Source organism: Callorhinus ursinus, unplaced genomic scaffold, assembly GCF_003265705.2.
Source record: "Callorhinus ursinus isolate GAN/ISIS: 27379988/994484 unplaced genomic scaffold, GSC_fseal_2.0 scaffold5, whole genome shotgun sequence".
NCBI classification, from domain to species: domain Eukaryota; kingdom Metazoa; phylum Chordata; class Mammalia; order Carnivora; family Otariidae; genus Callorhinus; species Callorhinus ursinus.
Window position 1 is genome coordinate 14,167,614 of NW_027397067.1, and position 23,704 is coordinate 14,191,317.

Here is a 23,704-nt window from a genome sequence, read left to right on the forward strand (position 1 = left end):
GGACGTATTGCTTGGGAAAATTACTTTTGTGCATTTCCCACTCTGTCCCCAGCACCAGTGATTGCCACAAACCTGAGGACCTGTTTGCAAGTCCTCAGGGTTGTTTATAACCCCAAATTGGACTTCAAACTTTTATTTTAATCAGTTTATTTTTATATATCACTTACATTAAAAACTGAACTGTACTATATTTATAACTGTACTCAAAATCTGTCAGTTCCTTACCATTGCTCAGTATACACACACTGTGGAAAACATACTAGGGGAACCTAAGGAAAAAGCATACTGTATAATAAAATGTGCTCTCCTGTGGTGATTTACATATATATATATTTCCCCCTTCTTTATCTTCTGTGGTGATTTGCATCTCTTTTGGGTGAGATCATGGCCTTACTGAAAGTACATTTAGGATCTAGTGAATGCAAAGGGAATCTATGCTAATTGGTCTTGAACACCATTCCTAATTTTTAAGACTGCCTCGAAATATCACAGTGATCTTATTAATGACTATTCATTTTTGCTCACTAACAATGATATTTTCTTTTTTTTGCCATTCAAAAAATAAAGGGAAATTATGTGATTGTACTAACTTTATTTATCTTTATTTATTTTTTTAAGATTTTATTTATTTATTTGACAGAGAGAGAGACAGCAAGAGAGGGAACACAAGCAGGGGGAGTGGGAGAGGGAGAAGCAGGCTTCCCGCTGAGTAGGGAGCCTGATGCAGGGCTTGATCCCAGGACCCTGGGACCATGACCTGAGCCGAAGGCAGACGCTTGGCCACTGAGCCACCCAGGCGCCCCATGTACTATCTTTACTGTTTAAAAATGTCTAGATTTCTTAAATAAAAATACATGGGAAAGGGGCGCCTGGGTGTCTCCCTGTCAAATAAATAAATAAAGTCTTTAAAAAAAAATACGTGGGAAAAAGCAAAAGATGGTTCAATGTGAATTGTAAGCTCGTACCACAGATTTTTAAAATAACACAAATGTATATTTATGTGCACTGGTATAATTTTGAGGGATTTTAGATGCATATTAAATTACCATGGACAAATTAAAAACCCATCATTCATATATTACTAAAAAGGAATTTGCCCCACATTAGCATGAGCTAATGTACTTTATGTTAGGTTTTACATTTCTGATGGACAACCTGTTCAGTACTGCATATGCCTACTCTACGTGTGTAACACATTTTATGTGATTGTTTCTTATTTTTAATGATTTATTTTGGAATAATCTTAGACTTACAAAAAAAGTTGCCAAAGTAAATCAGAGAGATCTCGTATGTTTTCCTTAATGTTACCATTGTACATAAGCATTCTACAGCAATATGGGACTGATCCTTAAAACAGACAGATGTGAGGAAACTGTAAGGGTTCATTATCTTAGAGACAAATTCTCTCCATATGTGGTATTGCAATGGAGAAAAATGTCTTTTTGTTGTTGTTGACGTCCTTTGTTGGCTCATGGGAATAATCTGTTTCATAGTCTGCCTTTTATTGGCCCTCCTAAAAATGGGAGAAAAAAAGAAAAAAGTCTTCTCTTTTCTTTGGAACACTTAATGCAATCCAATAGATATATATACGCAGATAGATAGATGTATGCTTACACATAACGTACATACAGAAATGTGTTGGTGGCATCAGGATTTGCTAAGACTGTATTAATGTTTTCATTTTACTTTGAGTTATGCTACCTTTTCTCTTCCTTTGTTACTGCCAATTGTTAGGGGTCTAGCTAAGCCACCGAGCAGAGAAATATGATCTTTTGGAACCTTGAGAAAAACAGAGGGCAGGAGAGCAAATATTAATGGTAGGAAGGAAGTGTCTCCAGTTTGAGGACTCTGACATAATAGGCATGCAGCAATGTTTGTTACATAGAAATCAACAATAGTTGCCAATACTTGGCAGTAAATTAAATGGTGAGAAAAGCTTGAACTTGTTGGTGTCAGTCGGGGCTGCTCCGTGCATGACATTAGAAAACCTCTAAATGCATATCACTGCAATACTAATTATGATACTAGCAACAACACGATCAGTGTTGTTAGACCGCTGAAAAGTTATGATAGATAAATATTAATTGAGGCTTATTTTTTAACCCAGAAATCAAAAAGATGGTGTTTGGTTGTCCCTTTCACATTTTAAAACTGGTTATTACCAACATTTCTTGAAGCAAAATATACCAAAGGAATTTCCTTACTCTTTCTCTTTCATAATTCTTGCCTCCTCCAGGCTTTCCAGTGGTCTTCAAAACTCCCATACCACATATCCATCTCCCATTTCTTTCTCACCTCAAAACAGCCCCCAGGGGATTGCTTTTAAGTGCTGTGATGTAAAGTGCTTACAATGGCAAGGAGTATCTCTCTCCTCAGGGAGAAAAGGAATATTGAAATGATAATTGCCACCTCTACCCTTGCCCTCAACATTCTGGGACATTCCCTGCTATGCTATGCTATGCACGAATCACTCCTAACTCAAGAGGCATTCGGCAGCACAAATGTACCGAAGCCTTCACAACCATGCTTCAAACCCTGCACACGTGTGTCTCCAAATTTTGCTCCAGTGTAAACCTGATCTTTGCTCAAACTGAGGAGCCATACTGTAAGTACAGGGTCTGTCAGTTAGTACAGTGTCTATTCTAATCATGAAGTTTAGCCAGTTGTAGGAAGAGGTGTAGTCGATTATAATTTCCTTGCTCCAAGAAGATGCCAAAGAAGGGGCCCAACATCAAGCAGGTGCTAAAAAAAAAGCACATATTTTTTGGCACATTTAGCAACTTTTCTCAGTGAAGATAGAAAAATGCTTGAGCAGACTGTGCATTATCTCAGTTGAAAAAAATGCGGAACTGTAAGCCTTAAAAAAAGTGGAATGATTAAGGAGGCACTTTAATTCGTTCACGCTCATGTCTCCAATCCTTGTACAGTTGACCCTTGAACAACATGAGTTTCAACTGTGGGCATCCACTTACACATGGATTCTTTGCAGTACAGTACTGTCGATGTATTTTCTCCTCCTTATGCTTTTCTTAATGACACTTTCTTTTCTCTAGCTTACTTCATTGTAAGAATACAGTATATAATACATATCATATACAAAATATGTGTTAACCAACTACTTATGTTATCACTAAGGCTTCTGATCAACAATGGGCTATTAAGAGTCAAAAGTTGGGGCGCCTGGGTGGCTCAGTTTCTTAAACATCCAACTCTTGATTAGGGCTCAGATCATGATCTCACGGTCCTGGGATCGAGCCCTGAGGGCTCTGAGCTTAGCATGGAATCTGCTTAAAGATTCTCTCCCTCTGCCTCTCTCCACAATCGTTCACCTGCTCTCTCTCTCTCTCTCTCTCTCTCAAATAAATAAATCTTTAAACAAGTTATACTTGGATTTTTGACTGTGTGGGGGTCAGGACCCAATTCTTGAGTTGTTCAAGGGTTGACTGTGTTTGAAAGTCCAATGAAATTTAGAAATTTACCCTTCTAGGTCTGGTCTCTAGATGTGCTCCCTCCCACCCAAGCCCTCTTACTCTTAGTATAGATAATTTGATTTTCTCTGGACTTTAAGGGAGATGGGAGTAGAGTCTCTCAAAAGGAATTTTATTAGGGGCACCTGCCTGATGGACGGGCTCGGTCAGAAGAGCATGCAACTCTTGATCTCAGGTCATGAGTGTGAGCCCCACGTTGGGTGTAGAGATTACTCAAGCAAATTAAAAAAAAAAAAAAAACTAAAAGGAAAGGGGGGGAGATTTTACTAAGAAACTGAGAAATAAAAAGGAGGAAAGAAAAAGACATAGACTAGAATGTCCCGTATGCATATATATATATACGCATATGTTTAGTGCTTACTATATGCTACGTTTATGTGTGTATAAATATATATGGATACATGATGTGGGAAGTGTGATGCTAAAAATGTCCATTATTATAAATTAACATTATTTTTGAGTGGAGGAGACAGGAAAATATAAAGTAAACCAATCATTGTTTTGAATGAAAATGCAGTGGAGTGACTAGAGTGTTATTTCAGACAGTGTGGTCAGTGAGGCCTCTCAGGGACGTGGCATGAGGCTGAGACCTGGGTGAGGTAAAGGAGCAAGACACATGTGGTTGGAAGATAAAGAACAACATAAGACTTAGTCCTGTGAGGCAAGTCATACCATCCTGCCCACTTTACATAGGCAAGCTAGACCGAGGGAAACAAAGGGATTTCTCTGAGGTTCTATAGCTAGGAAGTGGAATAACCAACCACACGGGATCAGCTGTTCTACTTAGATTATCATTTCCTCCTCAATCAGCTTACCCACAATCCTCTCTAGACCTCACCCTTTCCATTATTCTGTCATTTGCTACTGTCTTCTTTTCCCCTTTCCCCAAGAGACAGGTAATTCTTCTTTTAAACCTTCCCTTACCCTCACAGAAGGAAAACTCAGTGATAGCAACTCAGTGCTAACTTTTCTCAGAGTGGGCTCTACTCCATTTACTCATCTGCTCTCCCTTCCCACCACCAGGCCCATAAGGGGAAGGGAAGGAGTATATCGTTTACCTTTGCAAACCTGGCAACCAGCATGGCCCTTGACACAATTAATAAGCAATGTAGAAATGAAGCAAGTAAGTCATATTTGAGGGTGGGATTGAAGAAGGAAGGAAATAAAGGAAGGGAGGAAGATTTTTAGTTCATGATGCAGTTTAATGAGAAAGAAAAATCGGAGTAAGAGACTGCAGAGACAAATAAAGGTAGGTTCACACAATTTCTTGTCTTGTTACTAGCACTGTCTTGTCTTATCTTATCTTTGCTTCTTCCCTCTTCCTCTCTTTGAAAGCCAAATGCATTTTCAACGGTCTTAAATGATTCAAGGAAGAAACTCCAGCCTGGGTCAATCAGTAGAGGGGGCAGTGGGAAAGGGAAAGGGGCTGGAAGACTGTCTTGGTCCCCAAAAGGACACTGCATGGGTGGCACTGACTCTGGAGGTGGGGTCAATGCAAATTATTATACCTACTTCCTAGAGAGCGGTTGGCTCCAGTTGCAGGTGTTACTTGGGTCTTAAGTTTCAGAGGCAGCGGTGAATGCATAAATCAAGGAGCTCTTGAGTCAGATTACCTGGCTTTGCATTTCTTTTCATCTGTTCCGTAGCCAGGAGACTCCCTGTTCCCATTTTCACCTCTTTTTACTGGGGGTGCTCAAGGTGGTGCAACGATCTCCTAGCTCCTGTGAGGATTAAGCAAGTGAATATACATAAAGCACTTAGGCTGGTCCCTGGTGCCTGGCAAGGACCCAGTCAGTGCATGCTAGCTGCAAATTTCATGCTTCCTAAATAAATAAAATGATGAAATAAAATGTATATTGAGGTAAACACATGTAATGTGGAGAGAAAGAAGCTCATTCTGTTTATTATCATCATCCGTCACAATCGCTGGAGATGAAGAGACTATGATAATTTCTGGAAGTTGTTGATAGACTTGTTCATGTCCTCTGCTTCTTCAGCTGCCCTCCTACAGCTTCCAGAGGGGTTGATGCCTGGAACTTTCTGCACTGTCCTCTAAGATATGCTAAATTATTTGTTAGTCAGGGTCCATTTTTCCTTATTGTTTTCACTGGTCATAAATCGTGACGGTTACGTTTATTGTGTATAAAAGAAATGTTGATCCTTGATCGTTTGATGTCTTCAATTTGGGTCAACAGTAACAACAACAAAGGCCTCTGACTCAATTTTTCCCTTCTCTATGATAACGGACAGAAGTGGAACCTAAACAATGAATGTTTTTGGCCCCTTTATGGACCCAAATCCTGAGGTTATTTGTGTGTCCCTACTAAAATTTCAAAGTTACCATGCAAGGATTGTTTTCTGGGAGCTATAACTGTTTTCAGTTACAAACATGGGTCTTGGAGGAACAGTTCAGAAAAAGGCAGTTAATTGCAAAACAAAACAAAAAATCCCCACAACTCCCTTTAATGCCTGAAGGAATGACCTGAGCATAGTTTCCATGTGTAGAGTGAGTGTTTTAAAAATGAAAAGATCTCTCCTTTTCCTGCTAACCTACCACGAAGGACCCAGGAGGGCAGCAACGGGGTTAGAAACGGGGTTTCTGTGCCAAGTTCTGAAGAAAGCCTCTTCTGTGACAAATGGCCCGGAGGCTTGCTCTCTGCTCTTCCAGCGTGCTCGAGCGACTTGCGCAGTCCACCAGGTACAAGAAATGTGCCCATGAAATTTGACATTGGGTCCCGATGAAATCTGACCCTCTACAGACCTCCTCCGCTCTATTCTATTAAGGGAGCCAGAGCCGGAGAGTCTCCTTGGGATTCATGGAGAGTTAGTCCGGGATTTTAACTCTCCGGGACGAGGTCTTATTTCCAAGCCCTTCTCAAACAATTTCATTTTCTCGGAGAAGAAATCACATCCTCATCCCGGAAATATTGTCCCTTCCTCGAAAAAGCCACGCATCCTCTTCTTTCTCGCCTGGTCTTCTCTCCTGCCTGGCGACAATTTCGAAGAGCCTTTAGTAGTTCGGAAACCTAAAGCGGAGCTCCTTGTGGCGTCCCGGTTCACCCCCGCGCTCCAGCCGGCGCTGCTCTTCGCCGCCACCTCCTCGCCTCTCGCCACATTAACTCGGTCCAACTTTGGCTCCCAGGCTCCAGCAGGGGCGCCCTCTGAGCTACCGACTGCGGCGGGCAGGAGCGACCCCGGCCCCGGGACGCCGGAGCTGCGCTCCCAGCGTCGGGCGGAGTAGACGCGCCAGCGCCGCGCCCGCCCGCTCCTCTCCGGCCGCCCGAGCTCGCAGCCTCGCCGCCCGGCGCTGCGCGGCGCTCGCCCACCCCTGGCTTCTCGTCTCTGGGACCCGCTTCCCCGGACACCAAGCCCTCTCAACTCCCACCGTCTCCACCTCTGGGGCAGCTCAGCAAAACCCAGTCCCCTCCTCTACACACGCCTCCGACCGCCCTCCCGATCCCCAGCACAAGCCCCAGAGAGAAAGCCCAGCCCGGGTCTCCCCAGTTACACCGGCCGCCAAAGGTCTCCACCGCCACCAGCCGCCCTAATTCACGCTCGTTCATATTCATCCTCATTCTCATCCTCCCTCCCTGGGCCTCTCTCTCCAAAGACTCCTAACAAGACAGGCCGAGCCTCCTCAGTGGCACTCCCTTTCATTCATCGCCTCCCACCAGACACACACGCGCGCGCGCACACACACACACACACACACACACGCCGCAACCCAGACAGCCCACTCCACTTTTCAGACGCCCACCTCCTCATACTCCCCTCCCCTAAACAGACTTCCACCCACTCACCATCTGTAGCCTCCCTTCCGCCCCCCCGCCCCGCCTGCCCGGCCGGCTCCCCCTCCCCAAGAAGCAGACCTGCACAGTGGGAGGCAGGGACCCCGCCAGACGCTCGGGTCGAGCGCGCCGGACTGACCTCTGCCCGCCCGGGAAACTAACAAAGGCGGTGCACTAGCCCAGACCCCAAGAGCCGCGAGCGGCGGCTGCGGGGCGGGCGAGCCTGGGCCGGGCCGGGCGAGCGCCGGGCGGGGGCTGCTCCGGAGTCGGGAGCGGCGGCGCCGGAGGACGCAGATCTCTCCCCGCGCGCGCCGCTCGGACGCCGCCGGCACCATGGGCTGCTGCACCGGGCGCTGCTCGCTCATCTGTCTCTGCGCGCTGCAGCTGGTGAGTGCCCCGCGCGCCCCGGTCCCGGGACCGGCGCCTGCCCCGGGACTGGCCTCCCCGGCTCCTCTCCGCGGACCCTCGGACCCGCACCTCCTGGCGCGGCGCGGGCGTGTGAGCCGGGCGCTCCCTACGGCCCCCGCCTCTCCGCCGCCCCGACTCGCACTGCCCTCCCGCCCCGGGCGCTCAGCCGGTCGCACGATGAATGAAAGACGGGAGGGCGCGGTCTCCCTCTTGGCCCCACACTCTGGGGGTTACCGCGCACCCAGCGGGCGTCGCCCTGGAGGTCTAGGGGCCGCTGCCGAGGCGCGGGAGGGTGAGCGGTTTCCCCGCCCCCCGGTTGGACCGCTGGCTTTAGCACCCTCGGCTTTGCTGCTGAAGTTTCCCCGGGGCTTGTGGGCTCTTTCTTCCTGGGATGATTTCCAGTAACGTTGTTTAATTAGAAGGTGCTTGCGAGTGCTCAGGTTCTGAGACAGAAGCAGCTTTAACTCTTAGTTAAGACTAGGGTGATCCTTACCTTCAGCAGTTTGAAAGGTGCTGGTTGAGGAGTCTTGGATCTCCAGGAAGGAGGTCTGGCTGTGTGGTTTTAAACAGGGTATTCCAGCCCCTGCGCTTCCACTTTCCCCTTAGATTTTGTTGAAATGTTGCATGTTCAGACAGCGACAGACTGACAGTTGTCATCGGGGGGAGAACGTGAAAGGCTCCGTCGGTACGGTGGCTTGCCGAAGGGAGTGCCTATACTGGGAGGCGAGAGATCCAGAGAGAAGGTGAAAAAGGCTTTCATTTCAGTGTGGAAAGAATGATTTTATAACGTATGTCCGATAGGGACCTAGGTTGGCCCTGTGGTCTGTTCCATAGTCACTTGAGGTCAAGGCTACAAACCCATGGTATCAGACTTTTGTGTGTGAGAGATTCATAGACATCTTCTCTTTTTACACTTAAATTCTGTAGATGCTCTGCCAAGCTTTCTTCGAAGTGTTGTTTTTTAAAGTCACAAACATTAACTAGCATATTTTGACTAGCAAGGGGAAAAGCTTTTCAGTGAACTTTACTGAGTAATGTCAACTCTTGCAAGACTCATTAACTGAGAGATGAATAATAGTTAGTCCTTGTTCCCATGAATGTATGAAAAGGTTTCACTTTTCTCTTGCCTCAGTGTTCCACTCTCCCATTAAAACCTCACTTTAGACGTGTTCTTCATTGTTTACATAATATGTGCATAATTTATGTATTTATAGAGTTGAAATCAGTGGCAAGTTTGCTTTATGTCTATAGGCTAGTCCCTTCTGTCCTGTTAAGTAGGACATATTATACAGAGGAGTTTCTTGAAAAATAATTTTAATAATCACCTGGACATGAATGTTTTCTTTCACTAAGGAAAGAAGGTTATAGGATAATTTACACTTTGGTTATTAGAAATGAACATGGCTTATAAATTGGAAAAACTGAATAAATATTTAGTCAACTCTTGAATATGCAAGATTGTCGTTAGGCACACTGGATTGTATAATGTATAATGGCATAATTCTTTCTGTTGTACATGGAAATAACACGTAAGGGTTTTTGATGCAGTGGGTTTATCAAGACAACTATGATTTCCTTAGTTGATATTATAATATATGTGCTGATAATATGTTTGGTGTTTCATCTATCAGCCTGGAATGCCTCCACTTTCCACATACACCATCTCAACTGGTACAAATGCAAATTACTCTTCAAAACTTATCTCATAATTCTACCTTCTCTATGAAGTCCTCCCTGGTGCTCCAGGTAAAATCACTCACTTCTTTTCCTTGAATTGCATAGCACTTTGCTTTTTCCTCTGTTGGATCACATTTTGTCTTCTTAAATTATTTTATTTACTTGTATCTCTCATCTCTAGACAGTAAGCAACCTGAGGAGCAGGATTAAACATTGTTCATCTTTGCAAAACTTGAGAATTCTTAAGAGAGCTCATATTAGGAGCTGAAATGTATTTGCTGAATGTCTGATAGTAATTAACATTTGTAATCCATACAGGGTTTTAGCATAAACTGTTTTATTTTACTCCCAAAATTATATTCTGAGGAAGCCACTCATATCACTAGTTGGCAGTTAAGGAAGGTGATACTCAGAGTTAAACAACTTTTCCGAATCAGTAGTTTTCTCATGGTAGAGACAGGGATGGTGGTAAACCTTTAATAATTGGATCTCAAACAAAACAAGTATGTATTATATTACATACATTATTACATTATGATATTGTATAATACATTATATATGTGTTTAAAGAATGTGTAGCACTCACTTGACTAATTATATATATATGAATATATATATATATATAATGTTCTCTATCATAAATTTTATATAGCCAGTTTAATGCTGGCAGTATTTTTTTTTTGTTGAATTTGGTAAATGCTTCATTCTGTAGTTCTGACATGAATGCTAGATGATATTTTTATTTACTTTGAAGAGTGATAGAAAAGTGAAACAAGGAAGTCAGTATTGGAATTGTACTCCATCAGTGATGTGATGTTGGTTCACAACCTCGGAAACCTCTGGGGTGAAATTCAAAACTGGCCCCCAAACACGGAAAGGAGGAGAGACTGAAGAAAGAGGCAGGCCACTCCAGACTGGTAGGTGGCAGATTTCATAAGCAAGGTAACTTACATACGAAGTTGCTGCAAGATGAGTAGATCGTTGCCCCTGCCTACTAGAATCTTAAAAGTTTAAACAGTCCTTCACTGGATTCACTCATGTATATCATCTCGATGGTCTGAACAGCACACTGCTTTCTCAGGGCTGTGTCCTTGAAAGGACTCCCACAGTGGGCAAGATGTATATTCCAGGACAGGGGAAGGAGTAAGGAGGCGTGGATAGTCCTGGTCCAGCTCGAGGGTCAACTGGCAGTCACGTCCTCTCAATGACCTCCTCCTTTCAGCAGATTCTTTTCTGAGTTGGGTAATCATTTTCACATGCTGGAAAATTTCCTCAGCTTTTTTGTGTGCTATTGACAGGATAATGACATGACACATTTTAGGTTTAATATGTGTTATTAGGAAACATTCTCCATGGCTTTCTGATCATCAACAGAACAGAGTTACACCCTGATTTTTAGCATTTGCCAATTTCTTTGGTGTAAATATTCCCACCTTGACCAGTTTGAAGTACACCATTACATAGTATTTCTAGCACACAGATAAAATAGGCATAAATAACCTCAAAAGCATGGTGAAAGTAAAACACAGTGAAATAAGAAGGGATGCGTTTTACATATTTAGTACCTCTGTTTTAATATTATTTACTTGAATTTAACTTTATATTACTTAATTGTTAATAATGGCTCTATTTAACAACTGGCTCACAAAATCATAAAAATGTAACTGACTCTCTGAGCCAGTATAAGCCTACTCCAACATGCCACCGGGTAAAAAGATCTAGTCTTCTTTCCACTGAAACCAGCTGTCATTTTTTTCTCTTTCATGTTTTTTTTTTTTTTCCTGCTCCCACCAACTGTTGGAAGTTGGAGGTTATGAAGCAGTAAATAAGAGTGGGTGTTGAGAGAGGAATGGCATGTGGAGAACACATTTGCTGAAAAGAATCTACATGCTAATGACTAGGAGTAACTGTGCAGGTCATTAAAAGATTGCACATTAGCTCCTTCTAAAAGTTAAAGGAGCAAGGGAAAGTTTTTATTATCTCATTCACATTTCCTCTAAGCCCCGCTCCAGAGTGAAACACCAGGTTGGGAATAAGAATTGGAGAGAACTCATTTACAGGCTAGCGTATTTGGGTGAGCTTTGCTTTGCAAAATCTCGGTCTTTCTACTTTCTTCTTTTTCTTGGTCATCTCCCATCATTACTTGCTCTCCATGCTTCTGTCCCTAAGCAGATTTGTGCATTTGCGCCAGGTTTTACATTCCTGTTCTTAATTCTGCTAAATGAATTTAGAGAGAAATTGAAAAGCCCGAATGCACACCCATAGAAAAGTGTGCCGAGTCAATCCTTTCTGAAAAAGCCATTCACCACTGTGTAACGGATTCATCAAGTCACCTAACAACTTTTAAATACATTTTTTTTGAAAAATTTTATTTATTTATTTGAGAGAGAGAATGAGATAGAGAGAGAGAGAGAGCACGAGAGGGAAGAGGGTCAGAGGGAGAAGCAGACTCCCTGCTGAGCAGGGAGCCCGATGCGGGACTCGATCCTGGGACTCCAGGATCATGACCTGAGCTGAAGGCAGTCGCTTAACCAGCTGAGCCACCCAGGCACCCTTAAATACATTTTTTGTAAGGATACTTTTCCTTTTGCTCATTTTCAAATAATGTGTATTCTATGATTGTGTATGTGTAATCTAGAAATAAAAAGGAACACCTGATCGTAGCCTTTTAGTAAATTATTTTTAGTCACCATATTTGAAGAAGTCTTAATTGCATTTTTTAAAGTCTAAAACTGACTCTGCATGCCACAGAGCCATCTTCTTATAGTGGCCCCACCGAACTGTTGAACTTATTAGGTTGATAGAGACTGTTCCCACAGAGCTTAAGACATCTTCTTGATATCACAAGAGGTGACTTGAAGACACATTCAACAGAATTTTTGTCCCTGGCTGCTGTATTACCAGAGGACATTTACTGCTCCTTGCATCACTTTATGGAAAGGTGACAGCCATATGCTTTTTAGGCCTAATAATCAGTGGAACAAAATTCAAAACTTTCACTTTACAGATCTGTAGTAACAGAAACCTTTAGAAGATTTATAGAAAACACACAGCTTTGATCACATTCGTAGGCTGTATGCTTTTATTTTAGAGAACATCCTCTCAAGTTAAAGAAAACTAGTGTTGTGGTTGTTTTTTTTTTTCCCTCCCAGTGAAAACCAAGTTAACTTTCTCTCCATGCCACATTCAAGCTGTCTTGTCACCACCTGAGACCCAGTAATGCTGAGGTAAAATGTGTTGAGAGGTGTCTGAATGATGATGGTGTCCTTGTGGTAACATGTTTTAAACTTAGTTTTGTGAAATGTAGCACTCATCTGGCCTCCATATTTGGCAGTGGATGCAGAGATACATTTATTTTACTATGTAGATATATTGATACTTTTGCTTTAACATGTTTTTCATTTTATCAGCTCTTTCTTTTCTCCTGTGAAATATAATTCTTAATCATTTAGCTTCCATTCCTTTTCTATATTGAAAAACTCTGGTTCATCTTATGAAACTGAGGAAAGTTTAGGGAAAGAAAGTAATGCCTAATAATGGACTGGAGTTATAATGTGGTTGCTGCTGAAATCCTTAAGATACTCTTTCTGCATTAACAATTTTTTTTTTTTTTTTTTACAAATCAAGATCCATTTATAGCTCTCTTGTTATCTTGTTATTTAAGTATACATTCAGAGTATTGAATTTGCTTGGGAAATATTCTATTCTTACCGTCTTGTTATACGTTGAATTGTGTCTTCCTCCCGCCCCCATTTTTATTTTGAAGTCTTCACCTCTGGTAATTTAGAATCTGATCTTATTTGGAAAAAGGGTCATTGCAGATGTCATTAGTTAGATGAGGTCATATTGGAGTAGGGTGGGCCCCTAATCCGTATGACTGGGTCCTTATGTAAGGAGGAAACTTGGACACAGATATGCACAGAATGCCATATAACGAGGAGGGCAGAGGTTAAAGTGTTGATTCTACAAGCCAAAGTTTGCCAGCCAGCCACCAGGAGCTAGGATAGAAGTGTGGAGGCGCCTGGGCGGCTCAGTTGGTTGAGCGACTGCCTTTGGCTCAGGTCGTGATCCTGGAGTCCCGGGATCGAGTCCCACGTCGGGCTCCCCGCTCGGCGGGGAGTCTGCTTCTCCCTCTGACCCTCTTCCCTCTCGTGCTCTCTCTCTCTCATTCTCTCTCTCTCAAATAAATAAATAAAATCTTTAAAAAAAAAAAAAAAAAAGAAGCGTGGATGCTCTCTCCTGGCCCTCAGAAGTAAATAACCCTTCCAAAACCTCGATATTAATCTAGCCTCCAGCTATCCAGAACCGTGAGACCATATAATTTCTGTGGTTTAAGCCACTCGGTTAGTGCTATTGTATTATGACGGCCCTAGCCAACTAATACTGATCTTTTAATTTTTTATTTTCTTAGGACACTCATTCACATATTTCTTTGTGTTTATCTCTTTGTGTATGTGCTAATTCTTTTACCGGATTTTAAGTGCACAAAGGGCAAAGACTTTGATTTACTCACAGGATCTTCCATTCTACCCTACAAAGGGTAAGCACTCAGTAAATATTTGGAGAATAAATTAATGCATGAATGTATAACTAAACTTTATTAAATATTTTTAATGTGCCAGACATTGTTCTAGGTACTTTATGAAATCATATAGTTCTCACCACCAGTCATTTTAGAGATTCAGAAATTAAGGCAAAGAGAGTTCGAGTAGCATGTCCAGAACCAAACAGCTGGAACCAGGGTTCAGATTCGCGTCTGTACTCTTTACTTTGTTCTGTGCTTCCTGGACTTGAAATAATCAACAACATTCAACAAATATTCATCGAGTCCCTAAGCATGGGACACACCAGTGTGAATTATATCTGAGGGCTGTCAATAAATATGTAAACAAAGATTGACTAATCACAGATGTGGTTAAATGTCATTAAGGAGATGAAAAGTGTACTTCTTAGATGGGATGGTCAGGATGACTTATCAGAATTTGGAAGCTGAGTCTGAAAGAATGACCAGGAGTTAGTCATACAAAGAGAGGGGAACCATTCTCAGCAGAGGAAACCAAATGGGCAGAATCTCCAGTTTTAAAATTATGTTCCTAGGTGTACAAGAGTCTGGTGTGGCTAGGGTGTAGTAGGAGAGAGTGCATACTATGACATGGCATTGGCCACATGCTTTGACCCCTGACTTTGTTTAAGGAGCAATGTGGGTCCATTGGGGTATTTTATTTTATTTTTTTCAAAGATTTTTTATTTATTTGTCAGAGAGAGAGAGAGAGAGAGAGAGCACAAGCAGGGGGAGTGGGAGAGGGAGAAGCAGGCTCCCCACTGAGCAAGGAGCCCGACGTGGGACTCGATCCCAGGACCCTGGGATCGTGACCCAAGCCGAAGGCAGACGCATAACCAAATGAGCCAACCAGGTGTCCCCATTGGAGCATTTTAAACAGAGTCATGCCATCATCTGACTTAACGTTTCAAAATACTCTCACTGCTGAGTAGAGAACAGATTAGAGGGAAACCAGAGGAGATGGGAGACAGGATGCTCTTCTGTTATTCTGAGCAAGAGATAATGCGAGTCAGGCGCATGTCAGAACAGAACAGATGGGGAGAGAATGGACTTGAGACATGATTTAGGAGGTAGGAAGCCCAGGACTTGCTGATCTACACATCTTGTATAACAGAATATAATTGGTGCTTTTTACTAAAAGTGCGAGAACTGCGGGTTGTGGAGCAGGAGTGTTTGTCTGGAGGCATAAAAGTTCTGTTTGACACACTTTGGGTTTCTGATACCTAAGGCCAAGTAGCTGTAACGTTTATGAGCTTGGCACTCAGAGGGTAAGACTGAACCGAATATTCAGAATTGAGGATGAGCGATATTGGTATTTAAAGCCCTGGATGAGATCACTCAAGAGAGGGAGCATAAGGATAGATGAGAACCAGAAAGAGGACTCAAGATTGTAAAACTGAGAAAATGGAAATGAGCAAAGTGCACCAAAATGGAAATATTTGTATATACTTGTCTTACTTTATTCTTCACAACATGTCAATTACTATTGATTTTTTTTTTTTTTTGCATTTTCCTCAATTTTAATCAAATCATTTTCATTCTGGTCACTTCCATGTCAGTTTTTGTTTGCCTGGTTTATTTGTTTGTTTGTTTTGTTTTCCCCTAAGAGGATAATCCTTATCATAAGATTTTGAAAAATAAATTACTTTTTCCCCCCAGAACTTTATTAGTGCTCTCTACTTTAAAAAACAAACAAACAAACAAAAAACCACTTTGTTCATCTTTTTCACCATTCTGTCACAAATTTTACAATGTATATTTTGGGTATCTAGGAAAAAATTGAACAATTATCCTGATTACATAAGGAAGAATTTCAAATACTTTCAATATAAAAATTTTGACTTAATATTACTTGAGATTTGGGTATTAGAGACAAAATGCACATTAATATAAACTTTGCCTAGTTTCTTTGCAACAGTTTGCATGCATGAGCAGAAAAAAGAACAGATCTATATATGTGTATTTTGACTGATTTCTTAAGCATTTATTTTTTATCAGGTGAAGTATGTTTTGCTTAAAATAGCAGGATTCAATTGTTACTTAGTAACAATGACTTATTAAAGATAAAAACAAAAACCAGAACAGAAAACACAAAATTTGAGGGCTTTAAAAACAAGATGACAAACAAGTAGAAGAATGTCCCTTCCTTTCTCCCAAGGTCCCAGTGTCCAAATGAAACAATAATAGTGCTAGGAAGAAAAAAAAATAGGAGCAAACAGATGACCAGCACAACTGAAGAGTCCAGGAAGATAGGAAGCAGAGTGTATTTGAGAGAGCAGAGCCTTAATCTAAGGTTGTGTGCTTTGTGCGCTGTGTTGAGCTGTGTTTTGCTTGCTACAAGAGGAGCCCTGACATGGGGCTGCAGAATTGGGTGACTTTTAGTTTGGCATTTTTAGAGTTAGCTGCCTAATATCATTGTGGAGGTAATATAGAATAGGAGAATAAATATATTAATTGTTATGAAAGAAAAGCTGGTTAATGGGTAAGTTAGGACTTCTGGCAGTTTAGATAGCAATGGGAAGATGAAAAAGACACACACAAATGATTATTTTTTAATTGCTTATTTTGATTTTCTTGTAATACTTCCTATGTTACACTTGAAGGTAATTTTAACATTAAAAGGCGAGATTTTCAAACATCATTTTGGAGGTGTTCTGAATGTCAACTTTAGGGAGACTATTTGGCAGATAGCTGATAACGTTCCAGTAGACCTTCTTTCTTAGGTGCATCAAAAACTCATGCTTTTAATCCCCATTAACACTAATTGGTATTAATGTGTGCGAATCTTCATGCATTTACAACAGAATATAACATTAGACTAAAAGATAACACTTTATCAATGATTAGTATTCAAAATGCCAGTTAAATGGTAGTACAAGCAAATGGCACATTGCACAAACTAATTTACATTTTTAATTTGGTACATTTTGCACACATACTAAAATAAAATAGGACGCAGGCACTAAATCCCTCTGATAGAACATTTTTATCTTACGGTCTAGGTAGAGAACTAGAGAACAGATATTTTAAGATGCGCATAAACAATTCTTGTGAAAGCATTGCATCTTACTTGATGCCACAGGAAAGGTGAAACTTTTGAATGAGTAGATGCCTGTTGTTTTTGCTGCTGGTTAGAGAATCCCCAGTCCCTTGATTTGGAGGAAAAGCATCTGTCTATTGAGAAAGAGATTTAAGGGTGAAGGCCAGTGGGCAACAGCGGTCGGAGGTACTGACAAGGGCTCTGATGATCAGAATCAGATGGTCCCTTGTTAAGGGAAGCAGGGCAAGATCATGGCAGTGTTAATGATCTTGTTCTTTTTTTTTCTTCTAGTTTTTGTTTGTTTGTTTGTTTTTCCTTTTCTGCATAGAGGACCATTCTTTAGAATGGTTTTCCTGATTAGTTGTATTTCAGAATTATAAAGTAGAATTAAGTGTTGAGTTTCTTCTCTCCACCCCCTTCACGGGTACTTGCATTATGAATGCTTTCCTACGGATACCCAGTTTCTTTATTAACTAGGGGTATTGGAATAGGATTTTAGTTATCAGATTCTCGTAAGAGATATGAGGTCGAAGGATGTGATGATAAGTCGTAAATCTATTTCTGATGGTTTCTCTCGATTCCAGTAATTAGAGACATGGCTGTACTTTGCTATTGATTAATATGTAGTATAAGAAGTGCTTGCATGTGGGAAGCCCTAGGCGATAGAGGTTGATTGGTTAAATCGGTTAATTAAGGTTCAAAGAAGAATGCTCTACACTCAGGTTATGTTTCCTGTACTGATAACTAGGCTGTAACTGATCATAATTAAGATAACGGGAAATAGGAAATTCTCGTTAATGGCAACTCTTTATCAATTGGTATTTAAAATATAAATTCTTGACGAGGGAGCTCTTGCAAGTGATAGTTTATGAAAGGTAATGTATACTTAGACTTGTAGGGTGCTCAATAAATTTTCTAGAACTGTCTTTAGCACCATGGCAGGACTATGTATGACTCTTCAACGCCGAAGACTCTCCTGTTGATTCTTAAGTATCTCTGAGAATGGAAATTTGTACTGTTAGCAAAGTCATCCTTATGTTTTTTTTCCTTAAAGATTTTATTTATTTATTTATTTATTTATTTATTTATTTATTTATTTATTTATTATTTTTGACAGTGAGAGAGCACAAGCAGGGGAATCGGCAGGCAGAGAGGGAGAATCAGGCTCCCCGCTGAGCAGGGAGCCCGATGTGGGACTCGATCCCAGGACCCTGAGATCACGACCCTAGCTGAAGGCAGACGCTTGACTCACTGAGCCACCCAGGCGCCCCTATGTTTAAGTTGAATTTCTTCCGCTTTGATTTCTAGCTTCTCTTCTATACACATTCCTTTTATGTGGATGAGGAATAGTGGATGGAGGCAGTGAGGTACTGGAGTTGGCTTGTACCAGCTGGGGAGAGTTCACTGTTGCATTTCTAGAAATTCTGCAAGCAGGTTGTTAAACCTGGGCTTTATTAAAAATTAATTGTATGCATTTTAATTAAATTAAATAAAAAACTCTATCCTTCCTGATTATTTTACTGCATCGTACCATTGTCTGTGCTATCCATTGTGTCTGTATGGTAGACGTTCTATAGAGCAGTGTGTTATTGAGCTTCTCTTTCTAACTCTGCATCTAGTGAGATCATGTTGGTAGCTAAAAATCTATTATGGTGGAAGTATTTACATCAAGAAAATACACAAACACCACAACTCAGGCCCTCCCACCACTCCTCAGAGGCAGATATTAAACATTTACCAGCATGCTACCGGGCAGGGGCTTTCCTCGGAAGAAAGCCAATTTTCTTGTACAAGGAGGGGCTGATTTATAAGCCCTTGATGTAACTAATTAATGCATGAATAGAAAGTATATTTCCTAACCTAAATGTTTCATTTATTGCTTTGAGTGCATCTGTAAAATTGTTTAAACATATGGAGGAGTTTTTATTTTCAGAAGTTCCAATATTAATTCCTTTTATATAATAGCTTTCAGACTTCCCTGTACATTGTATTTGATAACTGATTTGTGACTACATGATCCAGAATTGATAATGGTTCCTAAATTTCATTTCTAGGTGACCGACTACTCTCTGGAATCCCTCACTATGAGGGAAAGCCATTTCTGCCTAATGCGTGTTAATCGACTCCCATGAGTGATGGAGGACTTACTCTAATGCCCAGCTTGGCCACCTGTCTATGTTATTGGTTCTAATTAGCTCCTTCCACAGGGATGCCAACTAATCAATGGCAAAAAGATCAGAATACCTTCATTTTTTTTAAAGATTTTATTTATTTGACAGAGAGAGACACAGCGAGAGAGGGAACACAAGCAGGGGGAGTGGGAGAGGGAGAAGCAGGCTCCCCGCCAAGCAGGGAGCCCGATGTGGGGCTCGATCCGAGGATCCCAGGATCATGACCTGAGCCGAAGGCAGATGCTTAACGACTGAGCCCCCAGGCGCCCCAGAATACCTTCTTGATCACATCTGGTTCTTCCTGGCTTGGGATGGGCTTCAGTTTTTTCTGTTCTCCCCACACTGAAATCCTCAACACTCATTCTCGAAGGAGGCTGTCGGAAGGTGGTTTATTTGAGAACACACTAAAAGATATTATTTATTTTTTATTTATTTTTTTTACTAAAAGCTAATTTTAAAAAAGTAAGAATTGTCACAAATTGGAACAAAATCCTCTTGCACCTCGGTTGCCTTATTTCATTCTTTTAACATCTCCATAGGCAGATAATTAATATATTCCCATTTCCAGATGAGCAAACTGAAACACGGAGAAATTAAGGAGTATATGAAATTGTTAAGGTGTGGCTTAAACTATCAGAAATGCAGATATGCGGGTAACAATATTCTAGATGTGTTATCTTATGACTGGATTAAGAGAGTTGTTTTCTTCTGGGCTCAGGCCAAACCTGCTGGAAAGACTAATTACTTAAGCAATTTCTTTACATAAAATGTAATTTTTAAAATGTGATCCAGGTGATTTAAGTAATAAGAAGAGACACTGTAACTCTTTGAGCCAGCTTCTATTTTCCTTCTGCTTCTGTTAGTAGAAGGTAGCTTCCTCATGATTGATAGCTATATTTGGAGTCCCTCAGGAGGCACCCCATTTTATCCTAAAAAAAAATGAAATGCAAGTGTTCTGCAGACCAGATATTTCACAATTTTTGCATGCTCTATTTTCTTCAACAGATAAACCACTTCTGAAACGCTTTCACTGTCCAGATAAAACTTTCTAATACCATCGGGACATCTACTCACAAATATCCTTTCTCTCTGTGAGAGTTTAAGACTTTCTCTCTGATGGGAAACTTCTTCTTGGCCTTGGACTGTATACAGTCAAAGATCTGAATGTTACAGCCACAGCATTGACTGCGAGTCTTAAATGCAGGGCCAATTAGAGAATCATTAGATGAAGCCTCTGAACAATTAGGAAGCCTGTGAAGATCCTCTAACCGTCTTTTCATCCAAACAGAGAGCTGTGAATGGAAATACAGATGCAGTCGTCCTCAGGGATCTGTCCTTCATACACATGGTTCTGTTGAAGCATTTCACAAGTAGGAGACATAACGTTTTGTAACATTTCACAGACTACATCATGCAGAGGAGCATTGAGCATCTATTATTGATATGTTTGTTTGACTAGTCCTGAAGGATCCGTATACCTAGTTTTTAATTCCCTTCTCCACTGATTATATTTTTATTGGAGGGCAGAGGTTTTGGGGAGTTTAAGATATAAGTAGTAGCTTGATTTTCTTTTAAGACAATACAAAGTACAGGATACCGATTTTCTTCATATATTTTTTGATGACAAACCCACTTGATAGCTGAAAAATATATGCATGGAGTCTAATTCAAGATGCTTTATTTTTGTCCCATTATATTGAGGAAATAATATGATTCTCGTATTTTAGAGGACCATATCAAAACTGATGAGATAATTATTTTTATTTTTATTTTTTTTATTTTTTTATTTTTTTTTTAAAGATTTTATTCATTTATTCATGAGAGATAGAGGGAGAGAGAGAGAGAGAAGCAGAGGGAGAAGCAGGCTCCCAAGGAGCAGGGAGCCCGATGCGGGACTCGATCCCAGGACCCCGGGACCATGACCTGAGCCGAAGGCAGACGCTTAACCATCTGAGCCACCCAGGCGCCCGAGATAATTATTTTTAAACATATTTTCAGACATCTGAACTTTATGTTTATTATATTTTTAGTCATTCTCAAATTCGATTTGATTTTGAAATGTTGATTAATGGCCATTCTACCAAGAAAAGGTTTAAAATGCCCTTCGGGAATGGTAGTTAAAGCTCTTTTACAAAAACAAATACAATTCTTTGGTCACTCTGTATTTTGCATTATATTTAATTAAGAGGTAATCTGAAATTTAGATTTGGGTCAAGCAACACCTGCAATGCCTATGTGCTGCCCATGACTCAAAGCAAAAGGAAAAGCAATGGAGAACCCTTATGCCACAGGCATCAGAATTATGCTAATGGATGGTTAGCTGCTATGTAGCCATGATTTTCTCCAAGGTGCTCTGGAGCGCAGGAGGTTGACCTCATAGGGGCAATCACAATTAGTAGGATTAGCTCTGTAAGAACAACGTTTAATGTGATATAACTTACCCTGAAGATAGCAGCAGAGTCAGATGACATTAGAAACAGATTGTCCAGATTGAACTAAATGTGAGTTAAATGATAGTGCAGTAAGTCATGGCAAATTTTATCAACTTTATCTATGTAAGCCTAAAGAATAAAATCATTGAACATTTCTGGGCGTTTCTGATGGGACTAAACTACATACTCATGTATAAAGTCCCTCATGTGCAAGGAGAACAATTTGCAAGAAAGTCCTGGAGATAAAGGTCTTAACAGTAATAAACTACAGACAAAACATGAATGAGCATCGAATATTGGAATGCATAAATATAAACATGATACGTAGCCATACACCCTTGTCAGCATTTATCAGAAATATTTAAAGAAAAGAATGTGATAGTTTCATGTTTTCATAGTGAAGTATTTCGAGAAATGTACAGTCAATTTTAAAGGGAATTGCTAATTTGGAAACCGTTCAGAAGGAAAAATGAAGGAATTCAGATTATTTAGGTTAATGGTGGATTGTTGGTATAAGAAGATGCTGTCTCAGAAACTTTGAAAGGAAAATATCCACCACCCCCCGCCCCCCCGCCGCTGTTTTCTTCATCCCTGGAATCATTGTCCTACCCTGCATATTCTGACCTGCCCTAGCTACTGAGCCAGTGTTGACAGAGTCCAAGTAGTACATATGTCATCTTCAGCTCTTCATTGGGTTGCCAATAAGAATTTAACTCATATACGTCAACATCTGTTTTTCTTGGAAGCAGAAAGAATGAAAGACAACGATATAACAAGGTGACGTATCAGCCAAAGGCACCTCGCTGCTCCTTACCCACTTGGTTCCTGAGCTTTCTTGGTGGTTCCTGAGTCAGACAACTGATCCCACACTGTATTATTGGCCTGGGCCTACCGATGTAATAAGATGCAATAACTTAGCACGTATTTAGTTACATCCTTTGCCTGTGCTTCCTGCGTCAGTCTCTGACCACCATGAAAGATGCAGATGTGGAAGTTTATATACAAACTGCTATTACAGACCACCCTCACTCTGCAAATCCCAGCTGCAGCTTGATCTGTTCAGCTATCCATTGTGATGATAAAATTACAGCATAACAGGGCCTGTACCACTGCTCCTGTGACCACCGTCTGCTGGTGTCACCCCATGAATTCTCTCCTCAGTTGTATTTTTGTGGATGTGACACTCTTATGGAGACTTTCAGAGGCCACCTGGAACAGTGTTTTATGATCTGGCCTTTTCCACACATATGGCTGAGAGAGGAGCCATGTGACATTTTCCAGCACGGTCACTTCCTTGACAAAAGGAAAAAGTGACATCAGAAACTTGTACCTTATGGCAGCGCATGGCAGATAAAAACAGGTGCATAAAAGGTACCATTACAGAAAATGAGTTTGATGTTAATTTAGGTGTTGTAAGTGATCAATTCTTAACTGTCTACTTCTCAAATCATTGTTTGAAATTACGACCTGGACTTAGAGAGTAAATGCATGTTTCTTTCTACTACTCCATTTGCTATAGATGTGTGTGTGTGTATAAAGCCACATCAGTGACTACTCTATAATTCCTCTCTTCTGCAAAATGGCAGGCATGATCAAAGTCTATAAATGCTTTTGTCTGAACAACATGTGTTGTGAAGCTGTGGAAGGAGGTTTTGAAAAATATCTCTACGAAGATTTGGAGAATAGAGTAGATCGGGGCTACTTATATCTCAAAAGATAGACACAGCTTATATTACTTCCCTCAGTGTGAGAACCACAAAGGCTGATATCCAAAGGCAGGAGAAGATGGATATCCCAACACAAGAGAGCAAATTCTCCCTTCTGCCCTTTTGCTTTATTTGGCCCTCAACAGACTTGCTGATGCCCACCAGCATTCCTGAGGGTGATTTACTCTACTGATTCAAATGCTAATCTTTTCCCAAAGAAAGGCACCGGTAGAAATAATGTGGATTTCCCCCCCCCCCCAGTTTTGTTGACAAATAATCGATACACATCACTCTGTAAGTTTAAGGTATACAACACGATGGTTTGAGTCACATATATTGTGAAATGGTTATCACAATAGGTTCAGCTAACATCCATCCCATCATATAGATACAATAAAAAGAAAAAAAAGAAAAAAATTCCTTGTGATTAGAA

The 23,704-nt window shown here is 40.9% G+C and overlaps 1 protein-coding gene across 3 annotated transcripts in view; it reads left to right on the plus strand.

The window, feature by feature from the left end:
- Positions 1-5,231: 5,231 nt before the first annotated feature.
- The window catches only part of NKAIN3 (sodium/potassium transporting ATPase interacting 3), a 609,650-nt gene continuing 591,177 nt past the window's right edge, over positions 5,232-23,704 (plus strand). For all 3 annotated transcript variants that reach the window (XM_073892813.1, XM_073892812.1, XM_073892811.1), the window contains exon 1: positions 5,232-7,663. In XM_073892813.1, the coding sequence (XP_073748914.1) occupies positions 7,610-7,663 (54 nt within the window). In that variant the 5' untranslated portion in view covers positions 5,232-7,609. The remainder of the gene's footprint in view (positions 7,664-23,704) is intronic.